General features: G+C 43.9%; 1 protein-coding gene across 17 annotated transcripts in view; it reads right to left on the bottom strand.

Annotated features, from left to right (window-relative positions):
- LOC115152808 (neurexin-1a) overlaps positions 1–24,401 on the bottom strand; it is a 758,004-nt gene that overhangs the window by 464,864 nt on the left and 268,739 nt on the right. For all 17 annotated transcript variants that reach the window (XM_029697621.1, XM_029697623.1, XM_029697634.1 and 14 more), the window contains 2 exons: positions 10,485–10,615; positions 10,032–10,284 (listed from right to left, as the gene is read on the bottom strand). In XM_029697621.1, coding sequence (XP_029553481.1) covers positions 10,032–10,284; positions 10,485–10,615 — 384 coding nt within the window. The remainder of the gene's footprint in view (positions 1–10,031; positions 10,285–10,484; positions 10,616–24,401) is intronic.

Below are 24,401 nucleotides of genomic sequence, written 5' to 3'. Positions count from 1 at the left end.
GCGGTGTGTCACAACATCATCAGACTGAGCTTGTTGTCATTGCAGGCAATCTCAACGATGTGTTTTACAGGGAAGACATTCTCCTCCCTCATGTGGTACCCTTCCTGCAGGCTCATCCTGACATGACCCTCCAGCATGACAATGACACCAGCCATACTGCTCGTTCTGTGCGTGATTTCCTGTAAGACAGGAATGTCAGTGTTCTGCCATGGCCAGCGAAGAGCCCAGATCTCAATCCCATTGAGCACGTCTGGGACCTGTTGGATCAGAGGGTGAGGGCTAGGACCAATCCCCCCAGGAACTTGTTGTTGCCTTGGTGGAAGAGTGGACTAACATCTCACAGCAAGATCTGGCAAATCTGGTGCAGTCCATGAGGAGGAGATGCACTGCAGTACTTAATGCAGCTGGTGACCACACCAGATACTGACTGTTACTTTTGATTTTAACCCCCCCTTTGTTCAGGGACACATTATTCCATTTCTGTTAGTCACATGTCGGTGGAACTTGTTCAGTTTATGTCTCAGTTGTTGAATCTTATGTTGATACAAATATTTACACATGTTATGTTTGCTGAAAATAAACACAATTGACAGCTACTTTATGTATATATATTCTTTTGGGGGCGTATCCCGTACGGAATTGTGCGTACCCCAGTTTGGGAATACCTTTTTTGGACCTTTTTTGGAACACCAATATTTTTGTCTTACTGAGATTTACTGTCAGGGCCCAGGTCTGACAGAATCTGTTCAGAAGATCTAGGTTCTGCTGTAGGCCCTGCTTGTTTGGGGACAGAAGCACCAGATCATCAGTTAACAGTAGACTTTTGACTTCAGGTTCTAGTAGTGTGTGGCCGGGTGCTGAAGACTGTTCTAGTGCCCTCGCCAACTCATTGACATATATGTTGAAGAGGGTGGGGCTCAATCTGCATCCCTGTCTCACCCCACGGCCCTGTGGAAAGAAATGTGTGTGTGTTTTTTGCAAATTTTAAACGCACACTTGTTGTTTGTGTACATGGATTTTATAATGTTGTATGTTTTCCCCCCAACTCCACTTTCTATCAATTTGTATAGCAGACCCTCATGCCAAATTGAATCAAGCATTTTTTTAAATCAACAAAGCATGAGAAGACTTTGCCTTTGTTTTGGTTTGTTTGTTTGTTAACTAAGGTGTTTATGGTGAATACATGGTCTGTTGTACGGTAATTTTGTAAAAAGCCAATTTGACATTTGCTCTGTACATTGTTTTCACTGAGGAAATGTATGAGTCTGCTGTTAATGATAATGCAGAGGATTTTCCCAAGGTAGTTATTAGTTGATTCTAAAATGTGTATTTGATCAAGTATATGTTTTTGCTGTTGGTTCTTTATTATATGGCCAAAAAGATTGGAGAAGTGGTTTACCCATATATCTCCATTTTGGATATATAAATCTTCATGTTGTTGTTTGTTTAGGGTTTTCCAATATTCCCAGAAGTGGTTACAGTCTGGATTCTTCAATTACATTGAGCTGATTTCTGATGTGCTGTTCCTTCTTTTTTCGTAGTGTATTTCTGTATTGTTTTAGTGATCCACCATAGTGAAGGCGTAGGCTCAGGTTTTCTGGGTCTCTATGTTTTTGGTTGGATAGGGTTCTCAATTTCTTTCTCAGGATTTTGCATTCTTCATCAAACCATTTGTCATTGCTGTTAACTTTCTTCTGTTTCCTCTTTTACATTATGTGGCAAAGAAGGGGGTCGAGTGATAAATGGCAGATATGTGAGGGCAGAACTAATAAACGGGCTCTGCCCGATCACTAAAATGGCCACCCCGATCAGAACTACAGATCACAAAATGGCCGACTGCCAAAACTACAATTCCCAGAAGCAAGGGGAACCCTCAGAAGGTGGAGCCGACCCACAGATAAAAGGTCAAGAAAAACCAGGAAGAGGGAGAGAGAGCGGGAAGGATCTATGAACCATAGAGAGAGAGACATTCTACATTGGCTGGATTTACCGTGTACGAGCTGGACTGTTTTGGACTTACCTGTTGGCGTTTAGACCTGGACCTACCGAGAACCAGATTTGTGTACCGAACCCTGCTATCCTTGACCTTACCTGCGGCCTGGGTGGACCAGGACAGAGAAACAAACATACAGGTACTGTCATGTTCGAAAGAACTTTAATTCTGGGCTGACTTTGGTGACAGTTTCTCACTTAATTTGTGACAAACGCTCCTAGCTTTGAAGAGGTTTGCCACACGTGGTGGAGAATGTGGGCACTGGATTAACCATACCGCTGGTTAGGTAGAAAAAAAAAGAAAAAAAAGTTTAGTTAGCACTCCAAAGGGGAGTCAGGTTTTTTTTTTTATTATTTTTTTTTGGCTTTGTTTGGTTAGGACAGTTTTTTCAGGAAAATGAGTATGGAGGGAGCCATACAGGCCCTGTTACAAGCGGTGGCCGCCCAACAAGAGGCAACTAGAGCTCAACAAATAGCTCATCAGGATGCAATGCGAATGTATCAGGACACGTTACAGGTCCAGCACCACACCAACCAGCTGCTCAGAGAAGAGCAAGAGAGAAACACCCGGGAGTTAAGAGAAGGCCTAAAGGGGCTAGCGGACCAAATTGGGACTCAGTTACCAGCTGCAAATACCCAAAGGTGGGCCAATCATTTTCTTCAAAAAATGACAGCGCAGGATGATGTGGAAGCATATCTTACCACCTTCGAAAGGACGGCAGAGAGGGAGAAGTGGCCGAAAGAAGAATGGGCAGGGCTTCTGGCACCATACCTGTCAGGGGATGCTCAAAAAGCATATTTTGACCTGGAGTTGAAGGATGCACAGGATTACGATAAACTCAAGGGAGAGATTCTGACTAGACTGGGAGTGACCGATACCGTGAGGGCACACCGCTTCCACCAGTGGTCCTACAGACCGGGACATACCCCCCGAACACAGATGTTCGACTTGATTCACCTGGCACGGAAATGGTTGCGACCGGAGACCCGTTCGTCCGCCGAGGTCGTCGAGACCATCGTACTCAACCAGTTTCAGCGAGGTCTACCCCAAGAAGTGCGACGATGGGTTGGCCAGAACGAGGTACTTTCCGCCGACCATCTCGTGGGCCTGGTTGAACGGTATTGTACGGCAGGAACAGCTGAGCAGGCGCAGGAGGAAAGATTCCCATTCCCCAGGCCTGGGCGAACCAGCGGACAGGTTAAGACTGTGCCAACAGGGGGAGGGGGAGGAGAGCAGCGTGGGGCCATGAGGAAAGAATCAGAATCGGGCCGAGACACTAAGGGAAAAACCGGAATCCGGGACTGGGGGTCGAGGAGGCCTCCCCCCCGGAACCCTATTATCTGTTACAATTGTAATCGACCGGGACATATTGCAGCCTACTGCCCTATTAAAGAAGAGCCAATGCAATGTAACCTCGGTGAAAAAGAAGATGAGATATGGTATGCATGTCCCGTGGTAACCACTGTACTTGAAAGATCAAGAAACAAACATATGTGCAGGGTGAAGGTTGAAGGGAAGGAGGTTGAAGCACTACTGGATTCCGGCAGTATGCTAACCCTGGTCGTTGCAAACCTAGTGCCGACGCATAAACTGGATACAAGTCAGGATATCAGTGTTACGTGCATTCATGGGGATACCCGTCTGTACTCCACAGCATTAGTGAGCATACAAACAGAGGACGGTCTGCTGGATTATGAGGTCGGCGTGGTCCCAAAGATGCCATATGATGTAATATTGGGTAGAGACTTTCCTAACTTTGCGAAGTTAGGTCAAAAGAACGGCATATTTGAGAAACCAACAACCCTGACCAAGCAGGAAGAAGCATGGGGCCTTCAACCAAGGCCAAGAAAAGAGGTCTCCCAGGGGCCAAGCCCACAGGTACTAGTAGGGGAGGATGAGGATGAAGTGGCAAACCTCGTTGATAATGAACAGCCCAGTACTAGTGGGGCTGGGGTCGATCTGAATCCAGAAGACGACTATCTAGAACCAGCAGACCTGGCAGGGTCCATGACTAATTTCGGGACGGCCCAACACCAGGATCCAACCCTGCAGCAAGCCAGAGCAGACGTGCAGGTCATAGATGGTACTCCCATAAATGATAGGATGATGCCTAATAGTTTTCCCCACTTCATCATGAAAAATGGTTTGGTGTACAGAGTCTCAAAAATAGGGATTGATGTGGTGGAACAGTTGTTGGTCCCCACCCGGTACAGAAAGACAGTACTGGATCTAGCTCATGGGCACATTCTGGGTGGACACCTTGGTATCGATAAAACCCGAGACCGGATTGTAAGGAGGTTTTACTGGCCAGGAATTCAGGCTGAAGTGGCTCGGCATTGTGGAGAGTGCCCGGAGTGCCAGGTAACAGCTCCCCGACCAGCGTTTAGAAGCCCGTTAGTGCCACTCCCCATAATCGAAACGCCATTTGAGAGGATAGCGATGGACATAGTGGGCCCACTACCCAAATCTGCCAGAGGGCACCAATACATTCTGGTTATTCTAGATTATGCCACTCGCTACCCAGAAGCCATTCCCCTTCGGACAATGGCTTCCAAAAATATCGCCAAGGAACTAGTGCTATTGTTCACCAGGGTTGGGGTCCCAAAGGAGATCCTTACTGACCAGGGGACCCCCTTTATGTCCCGCCTTATGGCAGACCTTTGTAAATTGTGGCAGGTGAAACAGTTGAGGACATCAGTTTACCATCCACAGACGGACGGGCTGGTTGAGAGATTCAACCGGACCCTGAAGTCAATGCTCAGGAAGGTAATCGACAAGGATGGGAAAAACTGGGATTGCATGTTGCCATATCTGATGTTTGCCATTAGAGAGGTTCCTCAAGCCTCGCTGGGGTTTTCTCCCTTCGAGCTGGTATATGGGAGGCACCCCCGGGGAATCTTAGACATTGCCCGGGAAACCTGGGAACACCAATCCACCCCGTATACTAGTGTCATAGAGCACGTCACGGCAATGCAAAACAGGATAGCCACAGTCATGCCCATCGTCAGAGAGCACATGAGACAAGCACAAGAGCACCAGCGGCACACTTATAACCGGCAGGCTACCCTGAGGGAATTTCAACCGGGAGATAAGGTGTTAGTGCTGATCCCCACGGTAGAGTGCAAACTACTAGCCACATGGAAAGGACCATATGAAGTACTGGAGAGAATAGGAGAAGTTAATTATCGGATCCGACAGCCAGGTCGACGGCCCCAGGAACAGATCTATCACATAAACCTGTTAAAAGCATGGAGAGAGAGAGAAACACTAATGGTCACGTACCCCACACACACTCAGGAGACAGCTGAAGTAAATATTTCACCTACTTTGTCCCCAGCACAAGTACAGGAAGTAAAGACCCTGATCCAGAAAAACAGAGATGTGTTTTCAGAAGTACCCGGCCGAACTGAGGTTACAGCTCATGATATCGTTTCCCTACCAGGGAGAAAAGTGAGCATGAGGCCATATCGGGTACCCGAGGCTCGACAGGCAGCGATTAGAGCAGAGACGGAGAAAATGTTGACAGCTGGAGTGATCGAAGAGTCACATAGTGAGTGGTCTAGCCCAATTGTGATGGTCTCCAAGCCCGATGGGTCTTTGCGGTTCTGTAACGACTTTCGGAAGGTAAATGAAATCTCCAAGTTTGATGCCTACCCCATGCCCAGAGTAGACGAACTACTGGAGAAAATTGGTAAAGCTCGGTACATTACGACCCTGGACCTGACAAAAGGGTACTGGCAAATTCCTCTGACCCCCAGGGCCAAAGAAAAGACAGCATTTGCAACCCCTGACGGTTTGTTTCAATACACCGTCATGCCATTCGGCCTACACGGGGCCCCAGCCACCTTTCAACGGCTCATGGACAAGGTCCTAAAACCGCACCAAGCATACGCCGCAGCTTATTTAGATGACGTGGGGATCTACAGCCCAGATTGGGAATCCCACTTACCCCGGGTACAGGCGGTGTTAGACGCCCTTAGAAAGGCAGGGCTCACGGCGAACCCTGCCAAGTGTTATGTGGGGTTAGAGGAAACGGAGTATCTGGGATACACCGTGGGAAGAGGATTAATCAAACCCCAACGTAAGAAGGTGGAGGCAATTAGAGAATGGCCGAAACCAGTAAATAAGAAGCAGGTTCGAGCCTTCCTAGGGCTGACCGGGTACTACCGGAAGTTCATCCCAAGTTATGCCACAGTGGCCGCCCCACTCACCGACATGACTAGAGCCAGAGGGCCAAACATGGTCAAGTGGGATGAAAGGGCCACCAAAGCATTTAGGACATTACAGGAGGCCCTCTGCTGTAATCCAGTGCTGGTGGTACCAGACTTTGAGAGAGAGTTTGTGGTTCAGACGGATGCTTCAGAGGTCGGCTTGGGAGCAGTGCTGTCCCAAGAGGTAGAAGGGGTGGAACACCCCATCCTGTTTTTAAGCAGGAAGCTGGAACCACGGGAAACCAACTACTCAGTTGTTGAGAAAGAGGCGCTGGCAGCAAAGTGGGCTCTGGAAAGCCTGAAATACTACCTGCTGGGGCGCCACTTCACCCTCATCAGTGACCATGCACCACTCACCTGGATGCATAGGGCTAAAGAGAAGAACGCTCGGGTGATGCGGTGGTTTTTGAGTCTCCAACCGTTTCACTTTGACTTGAAACACAGAGCAGGAAAGGAAATGGGAAATGTGGATGGGTTATCCCGCATGCACGCATATTTTGCTGCGGTAGCCCGACCTAGGGGGTCGGATCTAGGGGGGGAGATGTGTGGCAAAGAAGGGGGTCGAGTGATAAATGGCAGATATGTGAGGGCAGAACTAATAAACGGGCTCTGCCCGATCACTAAAATGGCCACCCCGATCAGAACTACAGATCACAAAATGGCCGACTGCCAAAACTACAATTCCCAGAAGCAAGGGGAACCCTCAGAAGGTGGAGCCGACCCACAGATAAAAGGTCAAGAAAAACCAGGAAGAGGGAGAGAGAGCGGGAAGGATCTATGAACCATAGAGAGAGAGACATTCTACATTGGCTGGATTTACCGTGTACGAGCTGGACTGTTTTGGACTTACCTGTTGGCGTTTAGACCTGGACCTTCCGAGAACCAGATTTGTGTACCGAACCCTGCTATCCTTGACCTTACCTGCGGCCTGGGTGGACCAGGACAGAGAAACAAACATACAGGTACTGTCATGTTCGAAAGAACTTTAATTCTGGGCTGACTTTGGTGACAGTTTCTCACTTAATTTGTGACAAACGCTCCTAGCTTTGAAGAGGTTTGCCACAATTATTAGATTTGATAGGGAAGCTGAGACGTCAAATATTATTTTATATTTTCTACTGCCAAGTTTACACCTTCACTATTACAGTGGAACGTTTTGCCCAGGAAGTTTTCTTAAAGGGATTTAATTTGTTGTTGCCTAATAGTTTTTTGGTATGTTTCCTCTCTACATTCCTTCTAAAGCATTTCTTAATATTATTCAGTTCCTTTGGCTTTGATACCTCATGATTGAGTATTGCTCTGTTCAAGTAGACTGTTATTTTGCTGTGATCTGATAGGGGTGTCAGTTGGCTGACTGTGAACGCTCTGAGAGACTCTGGGTTGAGGTCAGTGATAAAGTAGTCTACAGTACTACTGCCAAGCGATGAGCTATAGGTGTGCCTGCCATAGGATTCCTCAAGAAGCCTACTGTACCATTTACTAAGTACGTACCCAACGTGCAACAGAGCTGCAGGAGTTGTGACCCGTTTGTGTTGGTTATGTTGTCGTAGTTGTATATTTTTAAATGTGTATTTTTTTATGTGTATTTTTAAATGTGCATTTGTGAGTGTGTATTTGTGTATAGGGCCCTGTTTTCTACCACCATTTCATCTTGCCACAGTAATGATATCTTATCCACCATTTCAACTTGCCACAGTAATTATATATTATCCACCATTTAATCTTGCCACAGTAATGATATCATATCCACCATTTCATCTTGCCACAGTAATGATATCATACCCACCATTTCATCTTTCCACATTAATGATATTATATCCACCATTTCATCTTGCCACATTTAATTATATCATATCCACCATTTCATCTTGCCACATTTAATTATATCATATCCACCATTTCATTTTGCCACACTAATTATATTGTATCCACCATTTCATATTGCCGCATTAATTATATCATTTCCACCAGTTCATATTGCCACAGTAATGATATCATATCCATAATTCCATCTTGCCACAGTAATGATATATTGTCCACCAGTTCATCTTGCCACAGTAAATTATATTATATCCACCATTGCAATTAATTGGTTAAGATGTGTATGAGTAATGTTTGTATGTCAGCACATGTTGGATAATTGTTAATTGTAGGCTCCTCACACTAATTTACCTAATGAGTTACAGGTATTTGTGGGAGAGAGTCAAAGGTAAGCAGGGCTAGACCAGTGAAGATGTTTATTTTGGTCTTCATCTTGCAGTCCTTGTTTTCACCATGTTAACTTTTCATGTGAAGGGCATCAGCCAGCCTTTTCCCACTCTGTCTTGATTTCTCTGTCTGTTTACATTTGAGACATTTGGCAGATGCTCTTATCCAGACCGACTTACAGGAGCAATTATAATTAAGTGCCTTGCTCAAGGACACATTGGCAAATGTTTCACATAGTCAGCTCTGGGATTCAAACCAGCAACCTTTCAGTTACTGGCCTAACACTCTAACCCCTAGGCTCCCTGTCATCCTTGCTGGTTTAGAAAATACGTTGGTGGTGCTCTTTGTAGATATATTTCTCTTTCTCCCTCTAGCTCCCTCTCAATCTTTCCCTCTCTCTTTCCATTTTCATCTTCAACATACAGATTTAGTATTCTTATGTCGTTGTTTGCCTTCTTGGAGTTGGTAACTTTTCTCCCTGATATTAAACAGTCCAACTGACAGGCTCCTCCTTCAGTACCATGCAGCCCAGAACTGAAGCAGAAGCAGGGAGGTGGTCTTACACACACACACACACACACACACACACACACACAGAGAGACACACACACTCAGACATACACACACACAAACACACACACAGACACACACACACAAACGCACAAAGACACACACACACACACAGAAACAAACACACACACACAGACACACACACAGACACACACACAGAGACACACACAGACAGAGAAACACACACAGAGACACACAGAGAGACACACAAACACACAGAGACACACACAAACAGAGACACACAAACACACAAAGAAACAAAAACACACACAGAGAGACACACACACACAGAGAGACACACATACACAGAGACACACACACACACACAGAAGCAGGGAGGTGGTCATTCCTCTCTCTTCTCTGACAAAGCATCCCAAATCTGCAGCATGTGTAATGAACGGCTTAAAGCCCTTCTCTTTTAAGGCAGCCTTTGATGTCAAATATATTCACATTTCTTTCTGACACCCTCCGCCACCCTTCTCCACCACCATTAAATCCCACCACTACTTTGTTGAACCCTTTCAACAAACAAGACATACCTACACTACAGAGACCTTTCAACAAACAAGACAGCCCTACACTACAGAGACCTTTCAACAAACAAGACAGCCCTACACTACAGAGACCTTTCAACAAACAAGACATCCCTAAAGTACATAGACCTTTCAACAAACAAGACAGCCCTAAAGTACATAGACCTTTCAACAAACAAGACATACCTACACTACAGAGACCTTTCAACAAACAAGACATACCTACACTACAGAGACCTTTCAACAAACAAGACATCCCTAAAGTACATAGACCTTTCAACAAACAAGACAGACCTACACTACATAGACCTTTCAACACAAACCATACTTTATCTATACACAATAATCTCAATGTCAGAACTGTGTAAACAATCTTGATCTTGATCTCAATCTGTATCTCAACCAAACAATTTAAACAAGGGATGTGTCTAACCTCTCTCACTGGAGTAACAACAGTCTGTATCAAAACCCATTCATTAAAACCAGAAATAGATCAAATATGGATGGATGTCTTACCCCTCTCACAGGAGCGGCCCAGGTATCCCGTCCCCGAGCAGTCACAGACGTAACGGTTCCATCCCTCCCGACAGACCCCATTATTCTGGCAGGGATTTGACAGGCACTGCTTGGGCGGTTCTTTAGAACAGGATGGTTTGACCCCTGCAGCCTTCTGAACCTCGGCCATGCGGCGGACATCTTTACTCTGGCCATCGATGAACAGGTCCCGGATGCAGCCCACGTAGCCATAGTTTAGGAGAGCTGTCCACACCTGGAGACACGTGAAATAAAACTGGTGACTGGGGAGCTGCTTATTTCAGATCACTACTACCATCCACTACCATTGTGCCCTTGAGCAAGGCATAATTAACCTCTAAGCTGCTACAGGTTCGCTCCATCTGGTTTATTATGTGTGTGTGTGTGTGTGTGTGTGTGTGTGTGTGTGTGTGTGTGTGTGTGTGTGTGTTGTACCTCTGTAGGGAAGACCATGCCTAATTTATTCTCTGGTAGTCCTCCCAGGTACAGGTTATCATCCAGATCCAGGATCTCACTCTCTCCTGGGGCTGTGTAAGCCTGGCGCTGGGTGTTGATGGAGATGGTACCTGGGTGGAGACAGGAGTGTTGAAGTTAACCACTTGGCAGGGTTGATTTGTTATTATAGATGGATCCTGAATGCAATACGCACATCCATAAATCCATCAATAAAGCATTTCAAGGTAAAGTCTACACTTGTTGTATTCAGCGCATGTGGAAAATAAAGTTTGATTTGATTTGAAACAACTGTTCATATACTGTATGCCATTCAAATGTCAATGGAATGGAATGAAACCCTACTTCACCTTCACAAGCACCACTGAAAGCAGGATGGATCCATAAAGGGTTCAATACAGACAAAGACGTTTAATTAGCTTAATTTATCACTACCAGGTTGGGATATTTTTCTTCTGGAATGAACGTTAAACATACCTGGGTTCAAATACTATTTGAAATCTTTCAATACATTCAACATTTTCTCTAGCTGGGTTTGCTCTTTTTGACTGTCCTATTAATTCCATTAAGCCAGGCAGAATCAATCGAGCACAGATAAAGTTTGAAAAAGTTGTTGAACCCAGGTCTGGCATTGATACAACACTAAATAATATTGCTGCGAGCCGAGGCCCATTAGTAATCTGTGATCCCATAAAAGTAACTCTCCATTCTACTCTCCTTGTATTTCTCCCCATTGTATATCTCATTCATCAATACAGCAGCAGTCATAAAATAATAATGGGGGGGGGGGCTCTATCATTTTCAGAGCCAACCCAAACAACAAACCCTGTCTTGGCCATATTTCAGAGTGATTAACGAACTGCAAGTTGTTTCTCTCTCTCTCGCTATATATATAGCGAGAATTATATATATATATATATATATATATATATATATATCTTTCGCTCTATCTCTCTAAGTTTCCAACACATAAACCTGGCCCTCGATACCATATGTGAATTGATTGCCACCCATCTATCTTCTGAGCTCGTGCTACTAGGTGACCTAAACTGGGACATGTTTAATACCCCGGCCATCCTACAATCTAAGCTTGATGCCCTCAATCTCACACAAATTATCAATGAACCTAACAGGTACAACCCCAAATCCGTAAACACGGGCACCATCATAGATGGCATCCTAACTAACTCACCCTCCAAATTCACCTCTGCTGTTTTCAATCAAGATCTCAGCGATCACTGCCTCATTGCCTGCATCCGTAATGGGTCTGCGACCAAACGACCACCCCTCATCACTGTCAAACGCTCCCTAAAACACTTCTGCGAGCAGGCCTTTCTAATCGACCTGGCCGGTGTATCCTGGAATGACATTGACCTTATCCCGTCAGTAGATGATGCCTGGCTATTCTTTAAAAGTGCCTTCCTCACCATCTTAAATAAGCATGCCCCACTCAAAAAATGTAGAACTAGGAATAGATATAGTCCTCGGTTCACTCCAGACCTGTCTGCCCTTGACCAGCACAAAAACACCCTGTGGCGTTCTGCATTAGCATCGAATAGCCCCCAAGATATGCAACTTTTCAGGGAAGTTAGGAAAAAATATACACAGGCAGTTAGAAAAGCTAAGGCTAGCTTTTTCAAACAGAAATTTGCATCCTGTAGTACTAACTCAAAAAAGTTCTGGGACACTGTAAAGTCCATGGAGAATAAGAGCACCTCCTCCCAGCTGCCCACTGCTCTGAGGCTAGGAAACACTGTTACCACCAATAAATCCACTATAATTGAGAATTTCAATAAGCATTTCTCTACGGCTGGCCATGCTTTCCACCTGGCTACCCATACCCTGGTCAACTGCCCGTCACCCTCCACAGCAACCCGCCAAAGCCCCCACCATTTCTCCTTCACCCAAATCCAGATAGCTGATGTCCTGAAAGAGCTGCAAAATCTGGACCCATACAAATCAGCCGGGCTAGACAATCTGGACCCTCGCTTTCTAAAATGATCTGCCGAAATTGTTGCACCCGCCTGTTCAACCTCTCTTTCGTATCATCTGAGATTCCGAAAGATTGGAAAGCTGACGCAGTCATCCCGCTCTTCAAAGGGGGTGACACTCTAGACCCAAACTGCTACAGACCTATATCTATCCTACCCTGTCTTTCTAAGGTCTTCGAAAGCCAAGTTAACAAACAGATAACCATACCATTTCGAATCCCACCGTACCTTCTCCGCTATGCAATCTGGTTTCAGAGCTGGTCATGGGTGCACCTCAGCCACGCTCAAGGTCCTAAACGACATCATAACCGCCATCGATAAGAGACAATACTTTTGACTCTGTCAATCACAACATTCTTATCGGCAAACTCAACAGCCTTGGATTCTCAAATGATTGCCTCGCCTGGTTTACCAACTACTTCTCTGATAGAGTTCAGTGTGTCAAATCAGAGGGCCTGTTGTCCGGACCTCTGCCAGTCTCTATGGGGGTGCCACAGGGTTCAATTCTCAGACTCTTTTCTCTGTATACATCAATGATGTTGCTCTTGCTGCTGGTGATTCTCTGTTCCACCTCTACGCAGACGACACCATTCTGTATACTTCTGGCCCCTCTTTGGACACTGTGTTAACTAACCTCCAGACAAGCTTCAATGCCATACAACTCTCCTTCCGTGGCCTCCAACTGCTCTTAAACGCAGGTAAAACTAAATGCATGCTATTCAATCGATCACTGCCCGCACCTGCTCGCCCGACCAGCATCACTACTCTGGACAGCTCTGACTTAGAATATGTGGACAACTACAAATACCTGGGTGTCTGGTTAGACTGTAAACTCTCCTTCCAGGCTCACATTAAGCATCTCCAATCCAAAATTAAATCTAGAATCGGCTTCCTATATCGCAACAATGCATCCTTCACTCATGCTGCCAAACATACCCTCGTAAAACTGACCATCCTACCGATCCTCGACTTCGGTGATGTCATCTATAAAATAGCCTCCAACACTCTACTCAACAAACTGGATGCAGTCTATTACAGTGCCATCCGTTTTGTCACCAAAGCCCCATACACTACCCACCGTTGCGACCTGTACGCTCTCGTTGGTTGGCCCTCGCTTCATACTCGTCGCCAAACCCACTGGCTACAGGTTATCTAAAAGTCTCTGCTAGGTAAAGCCCCGCCTTATCTCAGCTCACTGGTCACCATAGCAGCACCCACCCGTAGCACGTGCTCCTGCAGGTATATCTCACTGGTTACCCCCTGTAACGCCCTGGCCATAGAGAGGGGTTTTTTGTTCTTTATTTTGGTTAGGCCAGGGTGTTACATTGGGTGGGCGTTCTCTGTTCTGTTTCTATGTGTTTGTATTTCTTTGTTTTGGGCCGTGTGTGGCTCCCAAATCAGGCACAGCTGAAGTTCGTTGCTGTTGATTGGGAGTCACACATAAGTGCATGTTTTTCCGTTGGGGTTTTGTGGGTAATTGTTTCTGTTTAATTGCATTTTCTGGGTGTTTGGAGTCATACCTTGTGGGATTGTTTTTTGGTGCATTTTGGTCCACTCTCTCTAAAGGCAGCCGTTACACCCCCAAAGCCAATTCCTCCTTTGGTCGTCTTTCCTTCCAGTACTCTGCTGCCAATGACTGGAACGAACTGCAAAAACCTCTGAAGCTGGAGACTCATATCTCCCTCACTAGCTTTAAGCACCAGCTGTCAGAGCAGCTCACAGATCACTGCACCTGTACATAGATGGGCTGTTTACAGATGGGCTATCTCCCTACCTCATCCCCATACTGTATTTATTTATTTATTTATCTTGCTCCTTTGCACCCCAGTATCTCTACTTGCACATTCATCTTCTGCACATCTACCATTCCAGTGTTTAATTGCTATATTGTAATTACTTCTCCACCATGGCCTATTTATTGTCTTAACTTACCTCATTTGCACTCACTGTATATAGACTTTTTGTTTTCTTTTGTTCTACTGTATTATTGACTGTATGTTTTGTTTATTCAATGTGTAACTATGTGTTGTTGTATGTGTCGAATTGCTATGCTTTATCTTGGCCAGGTCGCAGTTGAAAATGAGAACTTGTTCTCAACTAGCCTACCTGGTTAAATAAAGGTGAAATAAAAAAAATAAAAAAAATAGGAGAGTTAGTGTGTTTCCCTCCCCTTGATTTATCACTCTCATTCATCTTTAATTCTGGATGGTAAATAACACAGGACCTGACTGGACTGTAAAGAGTATGGACTGTGTGTGTATGTGTGTGTGTGCGTGTGTGGGGTGTATGTGTGTACAAATAATTAATGGCAGGTGCATTTGCTAGCCGGAACCAGTGTTCCTCCTCCTCACAGTAATCTGTGCTAAGGTACAGAGCTACTGGGCTGAGAAGAACCATACAAGAAAAGAGAGAGTGAGAAAGGGCAGAAAACAGAGAGAGAGAAGAGAGAAAGAGAGCAAGAGAGAGAGGGAGAGAGACAGAGCGATAGAGAGAGAAATATATATATATAGAGAGAGAGTGACAGAGGTTGAGGGGGGGGTACCTGGAGAGATACCTGGAGAGATACCTGGTTGGGCTGAGAACTGACTCAGAAGAACTATCCAGAGATGAGAGGGAGGGAGTGCAGGAGGGTAGGAGGGTGAGAAAGAGAAGGGAGCAGAGATAAATGTGATTGAGAGGGAAGGATATTTGTCATCCAGTAGTAGTAGTAATTTACTTTTTGATTGACAGATGCACGCTGTGGTAGATATCAACCAGCTACATTATATGAGCTCAATGCTTTACGGAATTGTGTGTGTGTGTGTGTCTGTGTGTGTGTGTCTGTGTGTGCGCGTGTGCGTGTGTGTGTGTGTGTGTGTGAATGCGTGTGTGTGTGTGTAACAGCATAGTGTAGATTTATTGCTAGTAGCCAAATAGTTTTGGTAATGAAATATGTCCCAAACCACACATGGAGATACATCCGGGCTAGCTGAAGAGAAAAACAATACAGCAAAATTGGCTCTTGTATTTCCTGAATAAGTGGTGTAGTTTGAAGCATGTTGCTCTTCACCACCTACATACTAAATCAGGTGATGAAAATGGTGCTGACGGATAGGGCTGCCGTGCTTCTAGCTCTTTAAGAAACTTTGCAGTATTTTTTATTTTTTTATGTGTTATTTCAGCACTCACACACTGTTGGGGCAAGAGACTCTGAACTTACAATGGTGAGCCCCAACTTGTTATATATCCTTTTTTTTTATTGTGCATTTTGCTATTTGTCTCATGACTCCTGCATACTTTGTTGACTACAAACTTTCTTTACCCAACCGTGGGACAGACTATGTTTTTTCCCACACTCTGGACTTTTGGCCTCCCATACTATTCGAACCACCTCTCGCTGGCTTTGTATTGATGTTACCTGATGAAATTACTGTACAATATGATCTTGTTGCCATCTGATGCACATTCAGATGTCATAAATCAGTACTGCAGAGCTCTCCATGTTCTTGATTGTATTACTGTTGATGATATTTGGAAATGTGCATGTACACACTGGCCCATCTACTGTTGCTAGCCCCAATTCTGACTTGTGCTCTGATATCTGCTTCACTGATTTCTGCTCAAGTAAAAGTCTGGGTTTTCTGCACGTTAACACTAGAAGCTTATTACCTAAATTGGATCAATTGAAAGTGTAGGTTCACAGCTCCAATCCAGATGGGTTGGTCATTACTGAGACGTGGTTAAAAACTGTTGGGGCTAGGGGGCAGTATTTGCACGGCCGGATAAAAAACGTTCCCGATTTAATCTGGTTACTACTCCTGCTCAGATACTAGAATATGCATATAATTAGTAGATTTGGATAGAAAACACTCTAAAGTTTCTAAAACTGTTTGAATGGTGTCTGTGAGTATAACAGAACTCATATGGCAGGCCAAAACCTAAGAAGATTCCATACATGAAGTGCCCTGTCTGACAATTTGTTGTCCTTCTGTTGCATCTCTATCAAAAATACAGCATCTGTGCTGTAACGTGACATTTTCTAAGGCTTCCATTGGCTCTCTAAAGCCGCCAGAAAGTGAAATGGGGTGTCTGCTGTCTCTGGGCGAAGAACAGCAGGAGTATTTGTAAGTGGTCAGCCTGGGGACAGTGACACTGGAGATGCGCGGTCACGAGGCTTCTCCATTTTTTTCTTTCAGCCTTTGAATGAATACAACGTTGCCCGGTTGGAATATTATCGCTATTTTACGAGAAAAATTGCATAAAAATTGATTATAACCTGCGTTTGACATGCTTCTAAGTACGGTAATGGAATATATTTTTTTAAATATTCACGAAATGCGCTCGCGCGTCACCCTTCGGATAGTGACCTGAACGCATGAACAAAATGGAGCTATTTGAATATAACTATGGATTATTTGGAACCAAAACAACATTTGCTGTTGAAGTAGAAGTCCTGGGAGTGCATTCTGACGAAGAACAGCAAAGGTAATACCATTTTTCTAATAGTAATTCTGAGTTTAGGTTGTCCCAAACTTGGTGGGTGTCAAAATAGCTAGCCGTGATGGCCGAGCTATGTACTCAGAATATTGCAAAATGTGCTTTCGCCGAAAAGCTATTTTAAAATCTGACACTGCGATTGCATAAAGGAGTTCTGTATCTATAATTCTTAATAATTGTTATTTATTTTGTCAACGTTTATCATGAGTAATTTAGTAAATTCAACTGAAGTTTGCGGTGGGTATGCTAGTTCTGAACATCACATGTGTCACATTCCTCTTCGTCAGAAGATATGTTGAAATCGCTGTCGGACAAAGTGGACCAATATGCAGCGGATTGCGTGCTCATCATCATTTATTTTCAATGTGAACATGAGGAAAAAACAATAAACAAAACTCACAACAGGAACAGTGTAGCAGGCTAAACAAAAGCAGTGCTAACATACAACTACCCACCAGTGACAAACAAAAACACACACCTACTTATAGGACTCCCAATCAGAGGCAACTAGAAACACCTGTCTCCAATTGAGAGTCCAGCAACCAAATCTGCACATAGAAAACATTACCAAGAACCTACTCATACTAAAACATACACCACAAAACCCCGGAACACATAAATAACACACCCCTCTAAGCTATACACAAAAAAAACGCCATACAAAACAAACATACCTCTGCCACGCCCTGACCAAATAATATAAATAATCCTCTATACTGGTCAGGACGTGACAACATGCTAATGTAAAAAGCTGGTTTTTGATATAAATATGAACTTGATTGAACAAAACATGCATGTATTGTATAACATAATGTCCTAGGAGTGTCATCTGATGAAGATCATCAAAGTTAGTGCTGCATTTAGCTGTGGTTTTGGTGTATGTGATATATATGCTTGATTGGAAAATGGCAATGTGTGATTATTTGTGTCTATGTACTCTCCTAACATAATCTAATGTTTTGCTTTTGCTGTAAAGCCTTTTTGAAATCGGACAATGTGGTTAGATTAACGAGAGTCTTATCTTTAAAATGGTGTAAAATAGGTGATTGTTTGAGAAAATTGAATTGTGGTATTTTAGTTGGTTTTGTATTTCGCGCCGTGCGATGCCATTGGCTTTTGGCTAGGGGTTCCGCAGGCGGAACGGGGTTCCACTAGCAGAACGTCTGTCCTCAACAGGTTAAGGAAGAGTGTTTTGAAAACTGATGTTAACCTTTCTGGTAATAACCTTTTTGGCAAGACAGATCTTCCAAAGGTGGGGGAGTAGCAATCTTTACCAAGGATCACCTTCAGTCCTCGGTTGTCTCCACCAAGTCTGTCCCCAAAGAATTTGATTTGCTGGTTTTAAGCATTAAACTTTCAAATAGCTCTATGTTAACTGTTGCTGGGTGCGATCGACCTCCATCAGCACCGGCCTGTACCCTACCTGCCCTAAGCTCTCTCCTGGCCCCTTAAACTAAGTCTGAATTTGTCCTGCTTGGTGACCTAAACTGGGACATGCTTAAACCACCTGACCAAGTCCTAAAGCAACAGGACTCCCTAAATCTTTCTCAGATTATTACCAATCCCACAAGGTATTACTCCAAACACCCAGAAAATGCAACTCTCCTCGATGTTATCCTCACAAATAATCCTGATAGGTATCAGTCTGATGTTTTCTGTAATGACCTTAGTGATCACTGTTTTACAGCCTGTGTTTGTGATTGCTGCTCAGTGAAATGACATGTCCTGATTTGTCATAGACACTTGCAAAAAACCTTAACCTCTTCACTATAGGGGGCAGTATTTTCACGGCCGGATGAAAAACGTACCCAAATTAAACTGCCTCCTACTCAGAATCAGAAGGTAGGATATGCATATTATTAGTAGATTTGGATGGAAAACACTCTGACGTTTCTAAAACTGTTTGAATGATGTCTGTGAGTATAACAGAACTCATATGGCGGGCAAAAACCTGAGAAAATCCAACCAGGAAGTTTGACCTCACATGGTCGTAGTCATTTCAAATGATGTTCTATCTAAACTACAGTGTCTGTGATGTCATATTGCACTTCCTAAGGCTTCCACTAGATGTCAACAGTCATTAGAACCTTGTTTGAGGCTTCTACAATGCAATTTGATTGAATAATACCCGGAACAGTAAGTGGTCAGGCTGGGGTCATTGACAGGGGCTAGCCATTTTTATTTTCCTTCTGTAATGAATCTGCTATTGTCCGGTTGGAATATTATCAAAATTATACGTTAAAAACACCCTAATGATTAATTGTGAACATGATTTGACATCTTTCTACAAAGGCTGAGGGAACTTTATAACTTATTGTCGACGGTGGATAGATGCATTTTGGAATGGTGATCTGGAAGCGCCATCAAAACGGATTTATTTCGACATAAATTATGGACTTTATCAAACAAATGAAAATTTATTGTGGAAGTGGGAGACCTTCCGAGTGCATTCAGCCGAAGATCAGCAAAGATAAGATAATATTTTTAACATATTTCAGAGTTTTGTGGATTCCGTGGCTGGACGTCTAACTGAATAGCTTGAGGCTCAGTACTCAGAATATTGAACAATATGCTTTCTCCGTAAAGTTATTTTGAAATCTGACAACGCGGTTGCATAAAGGAATAGTTCATCTATACTTCTTTATTTAATTGTTATATATTTTGTCAACGTTTATGATGAGTATTTCTGTAAATTATGGTGCACATTCACCGGATATTTTGGGGTGAATACATTTTCTGAACGTCACGTGCCAATGTAAAATGGGTTTTTGGATATAAATATGAACTTGATGGAACAAAAAATGCATGTATTGTCTAACATAATGTCCTAGGAGTGTGATCTGATGAAGATCGTCAAAGGTTAGTGCATAATTATAGCTGGTTTTGTGCTTTTGGACGGCTACCCTTGCTTGGAAAATGGCTGTCCTTGCTAGGATAATGGCTGTGTTGTTGTTTTTTTGCTGTGGTGGTATCCTAACATAATCTAATGTTTTGCTTTCGCTGTAAAGCCTTTTTGAAATTGGACAACGTGGTTGGATTCAGGAGAGGTTTATCTTTCAAATGGTGTTAAATAGTCGTATGTTTGAGAAAATTGAATTGTGGTATTTTAGTTGTTTTTGTATTTCGCGCCATGCCATCCCATTGGCTGTTGGCTAGGGGTTCCGCTGGCGGAACGGGGTTCCACTATCGGAATGCCTAGATGTAAGAAGTTAATGAGCAAGCCTTCCGTCATGAACTGGCCTCTGTAAAATGGTATAGAACCTTCTTTTTTGATATTTTTTGTGGGATTGTTAACAAACACACCCCCGTAAAGAAAAATGATAATTAAAAACAGGTTCAGCCCCTGGTTCGACCATGATCTTGAAGAGTTACTCAACCTCAAGAATTGCATTTGGCGAAAGGCTCGGCACACGCATGCTCATGCTGACTGGCTATCGTTCAGGCAAATGAGAAATAAGTGCACTCAGGCTAAATAAGTGCACACAAGGCCAAAGTTAGTTATTTTAAAGGAGCGGTTCTCTCTGTGTGGGTCTAACCCCAAGAAGTTCTGGGAAATGGTTAAAGAACCTGGAGAATAAACCCTCCTCCTCACAGCTGCCCATGTCCCTTAATGTTGATGATGTGAAGGTTACTGACTGAGCTCTTTAATCACCACTTCATTAAGTCAGGATTCCTATTTGACTCAGCCATGCCTCCTTGCCCGTCCAACATTTCCTCATCTTAGACCGTTCCTTCTTTAAGGTTGTTGTCCTTATCATCGCCGAGCATATCTCCAACGTTTTTAACCTGTCTCTCCTTTCTGGAGAGGTTCCCATTGCTTGTAAGTCAGCCACGGTTTGTCCTTTATTTAAAGGGGGAGATCAAGCTGATCTTAACTGTTATAGGCCTATTTGTATTTTGCCCTGTCTATCAAAAGCATTGGAAAAACGTGTCAATAGTCAACTGAATGGCTTACTTGATGTCTATAGTATTTTGTTGGGTATGCAATCTGGTTTCCACTCAGGTTATGGATGTGTCACTGCCACCTTAAAGGTCCTCAATGATGTCACAATTGTCCTTGATATTGTGCTGCTATTGACTTGCCTGTCACTAAGGGAGTACCTTAAGACTTGATCCTAGGCCCCATGCTCTTCTCAATTTACATCAACAACTACTCAGGCAGTAGGAAGGTCTCTCATCCACTTATATGCAGATGATACAGTCTTAACCTCAGCTGGTCCCTCCCCGGATGTTGTGTTAAATGCTCTACAACAAAGCTTTCTTAGTGTCCAACAAGCTTTCTCTACCCTTAACCTTGTTCTGAACACCTCCAAAACAAAGGACATGTGGTTTGGTAAGAAGAATGCCCCTCCTCCCACAGGTGTGATTACTAACTCTGAGGGTTTAGAGCTTGAAGTAGTCACCTCATACACGTACTTAGGAGTATGGCTCAATGGTGCACTGTCCATCTCTCAGCACATATCAAAGCTGCAGGCTAAAGTTAAATCTAGACTTGGTTTCCTCTATGGTAATCACTCCTGTTTCACTCCAGCTGCCAAACTAACCCTGATTCAAATGACCATCCTACTCATGCTAGATTACGGAGACATAATTTATAGATCGGCAGGTAAGGGTGCTCTCGAGCGGCTCGATGTTCTTTACCATTCAGCCATCAGATTTGCCACCAATGCTCCTTATAGGACACATCACTGCACTCTATACTCCTCTGTAAACTGGTAATCTCTGTGTACCCATCGCAAGACCCACTGGTTGATGCTTATTTATAAAACCCTCTTAGGCCTCACTCCCCTCTATCTACTGCAGCCCTCATCCTCCACATACAACACCTGTTCTGCCTGTCACATTCTGTTAAAAGTCCCCATTGCACACACATCCCTGGGTCGCTCCACTTTTCAGTTCGCTTCAGCTAGCGACTGGAACGAGCTGCACAAACACTCAAACTGAACAGTTTTATCTAAATCTCTTCATTCAAGACTCAATCATGGACACTCTTACTGACAGTTCTGGCTGCTTTGCGTGATGTATGGTTATCTCTATCTTCTTGCCCTTTGTGCTGTTGTGTGTGCCCAATAATGTTTGTTCCATGTTTTATGCTGCTACCACATTGTGTTGCTACCATGTTGTTGTTATTTTGTCTTGCTACCTTGCTGTTTTGTCATGTGTCGATGCCTTGCTATGTTGTTGTCTTAGGTCTCTCTTTGTGTAGTGTTGTGTTGTCTCTATTGTTGTGATGTGTGTTTCGTCCTATATATATTTTGAATTTATTTAAAAATATATAATCCCAAACCCCCGTCCCCATCCTTTTGCCTTTTGGTAAGCCATCATTGTAAATAAGAATTTGTTATTGTCACGTCCTGACCAGTATAGGGGTTGTTAGTTATGGTAGTTTGGTCGGGACGTGGCAGAGGGTATTTGTTTTATATGGTTTTATATGGTTGTATTTATGTGTTCCGGGGTTTTTGGTGTATGTTCTGGTTTTGGGTTTCTAGGTTTTCTAGGTTTTGTATTTCTTTGTTGGCCTGGTGTGGCTCTCAATCAGGAACAGCTGTCATACTTAGGGAGCTTGTTTTCACCTGTCTGTTTGTGGGTGGTTGTTTTTGCACTGCTTTTAGTTAGCCTGCAAAACTGTTCCTGTCGTTCTTTGTTTTCTTTTTTTTCGTGTTTTCATATAAATAAATTATGATGAGCACGCAACCCGCTGTGCCTTGGTCTTTACATTACGACACCCGTGACAGTTATTAACTGACTTGCCTAGTTAAATAAGGGTTAAATCAAATATTTAAAACATGTAAAATGTAAAAATTCTTACATTGTTATTTTTTGTGTTATTAGATATATCCGGGAAGAACTTTTGGATATCAGATTGGTGGTAACTCACCATTATTACCAGCATTACGACCAGGAATATGACTTTCACAAATCGGATCCTTTGTCCTTTTGTTTACCTGACCTAGAATAATACCTCACAATCAAATGCCGATCATATTACCTCCCAAGATAATTATCTTTGGTTATAGTCACAGCCGTGTATATTCCCCCTCAAGCCGATACACCGATGGCCCTCAAATAACTTCACTGCAAACTGGAAGCCACATATCCTGAGGCCGTTTTTTTACCGAGGTTCTACCAACACATTGAATGTAGTACTCGTGCTCCTAAAACACGAGACCACTGCAACTCCAACCTCCGGGATGCCTACAAGGCCCTCCCCCGCCCTCGCTTCGGCAAATCTGATCATGACTCCGTTTTTCTCCTCCCTTCCTGTAGGAAGAAACTAGCAGGAAGTGTCCGTGCTAAGGACTGGTCTGACCAATCGGAATCCACGGTTCAAGATTGTTTTTATCAAGTGGACTGGGAAATGTTCAGGGTAGTCTCTGAGAACAACATGGACGAATACAATGATATGGTGACTGAGTTTATCAGGAAGTGTACAGGATATGTTGTACCCACTGTGACTATGAAAACCTAACCTAACCAGAAATCGTGGAGAGATGGCAGCATTCACGCAAAACTGAAAGCGTGAATCCTCACATTTAATCACGGTAAGGTGACTGGGAATATGGCCGAATACAAATAGTGTAGTTATTCTCTCCATAAGGCAATCAAACAGGCAAAACGTCAGTATAGAGACTAAGTGGAGTCGCATTCCAATGGCTCAGACAGGAGACGAATGTGGCAGGGTCTACAGACAATCACGGACAACAAAGGGAAATCCAGACACATCGCGGACACCGGCATCTTGCTTCCAGTCAAGCTAAACACCTTCTTCGCGGCTTTGAGGATAACACTGTGCCACCGATTTGGCCCGCTACCAAGGACTGTGGGCTCTCATTCTCCATGGCCGACGTGAGTAAGACATTTAAGTGTGTTAACCCTCACAAGGCTTCTGGCCCAGATGGTATCCCTAGTCGCGTCCTCAGAGTATGTACAGACCAGCTAGCCCACATGCTTCAAGATGTCCACCATTGTTCCTGTACCCAAGAAAGCAAAGGTAACTGAACTAAATGACTAGTCATGGACCATATCACCTCTACCTTACCTGACACCCTAGACCCAGTTTAATTTGCTTACCACCCCAATAGATGATCAGACGATGCAATTACCTATGTAAGAATGATGTTCATTGGCTATAGCACAACATTCAACACCATAGTACCCTCCAAGCTCATCATTAAGCTTGAGGCCCTGTGAACCCTGCCCTGTGCAACTGGGTCCTGGACTTCCTGACGGGCTGCCCCCAGGTAGTGAAGGTAGGAAACAACACCTCCACTTCGCTGATCCTCAACACTGGTGCCCCACAAGGATGTGTACTCAGCCCCCTCCTCTACTCCCTGTTCACCCATGACTGTGTGGCCACGCACGCCTCCAACTTAATCATCAAGTTTGCAGACAACACAACAGTAGTAGGCCTGATTACCAACAATGACGAGAG

Source organism: Salmo trutta, chromosome 18, assembly GCF_901001165.1.
Source record: "Salmo trutta chromosome 18, fSalTru1.1, whole genome shotgun sequence".
Lineage (NCBI taxonomy): Eukaryota > Metazoa > Chordata > Actinopteri > Salmoniformes > Salmonidae > Salmo > Salmo trutta.
This window is presented reverse-complemented; position numbering and strand designations above follow the sequence as displayed.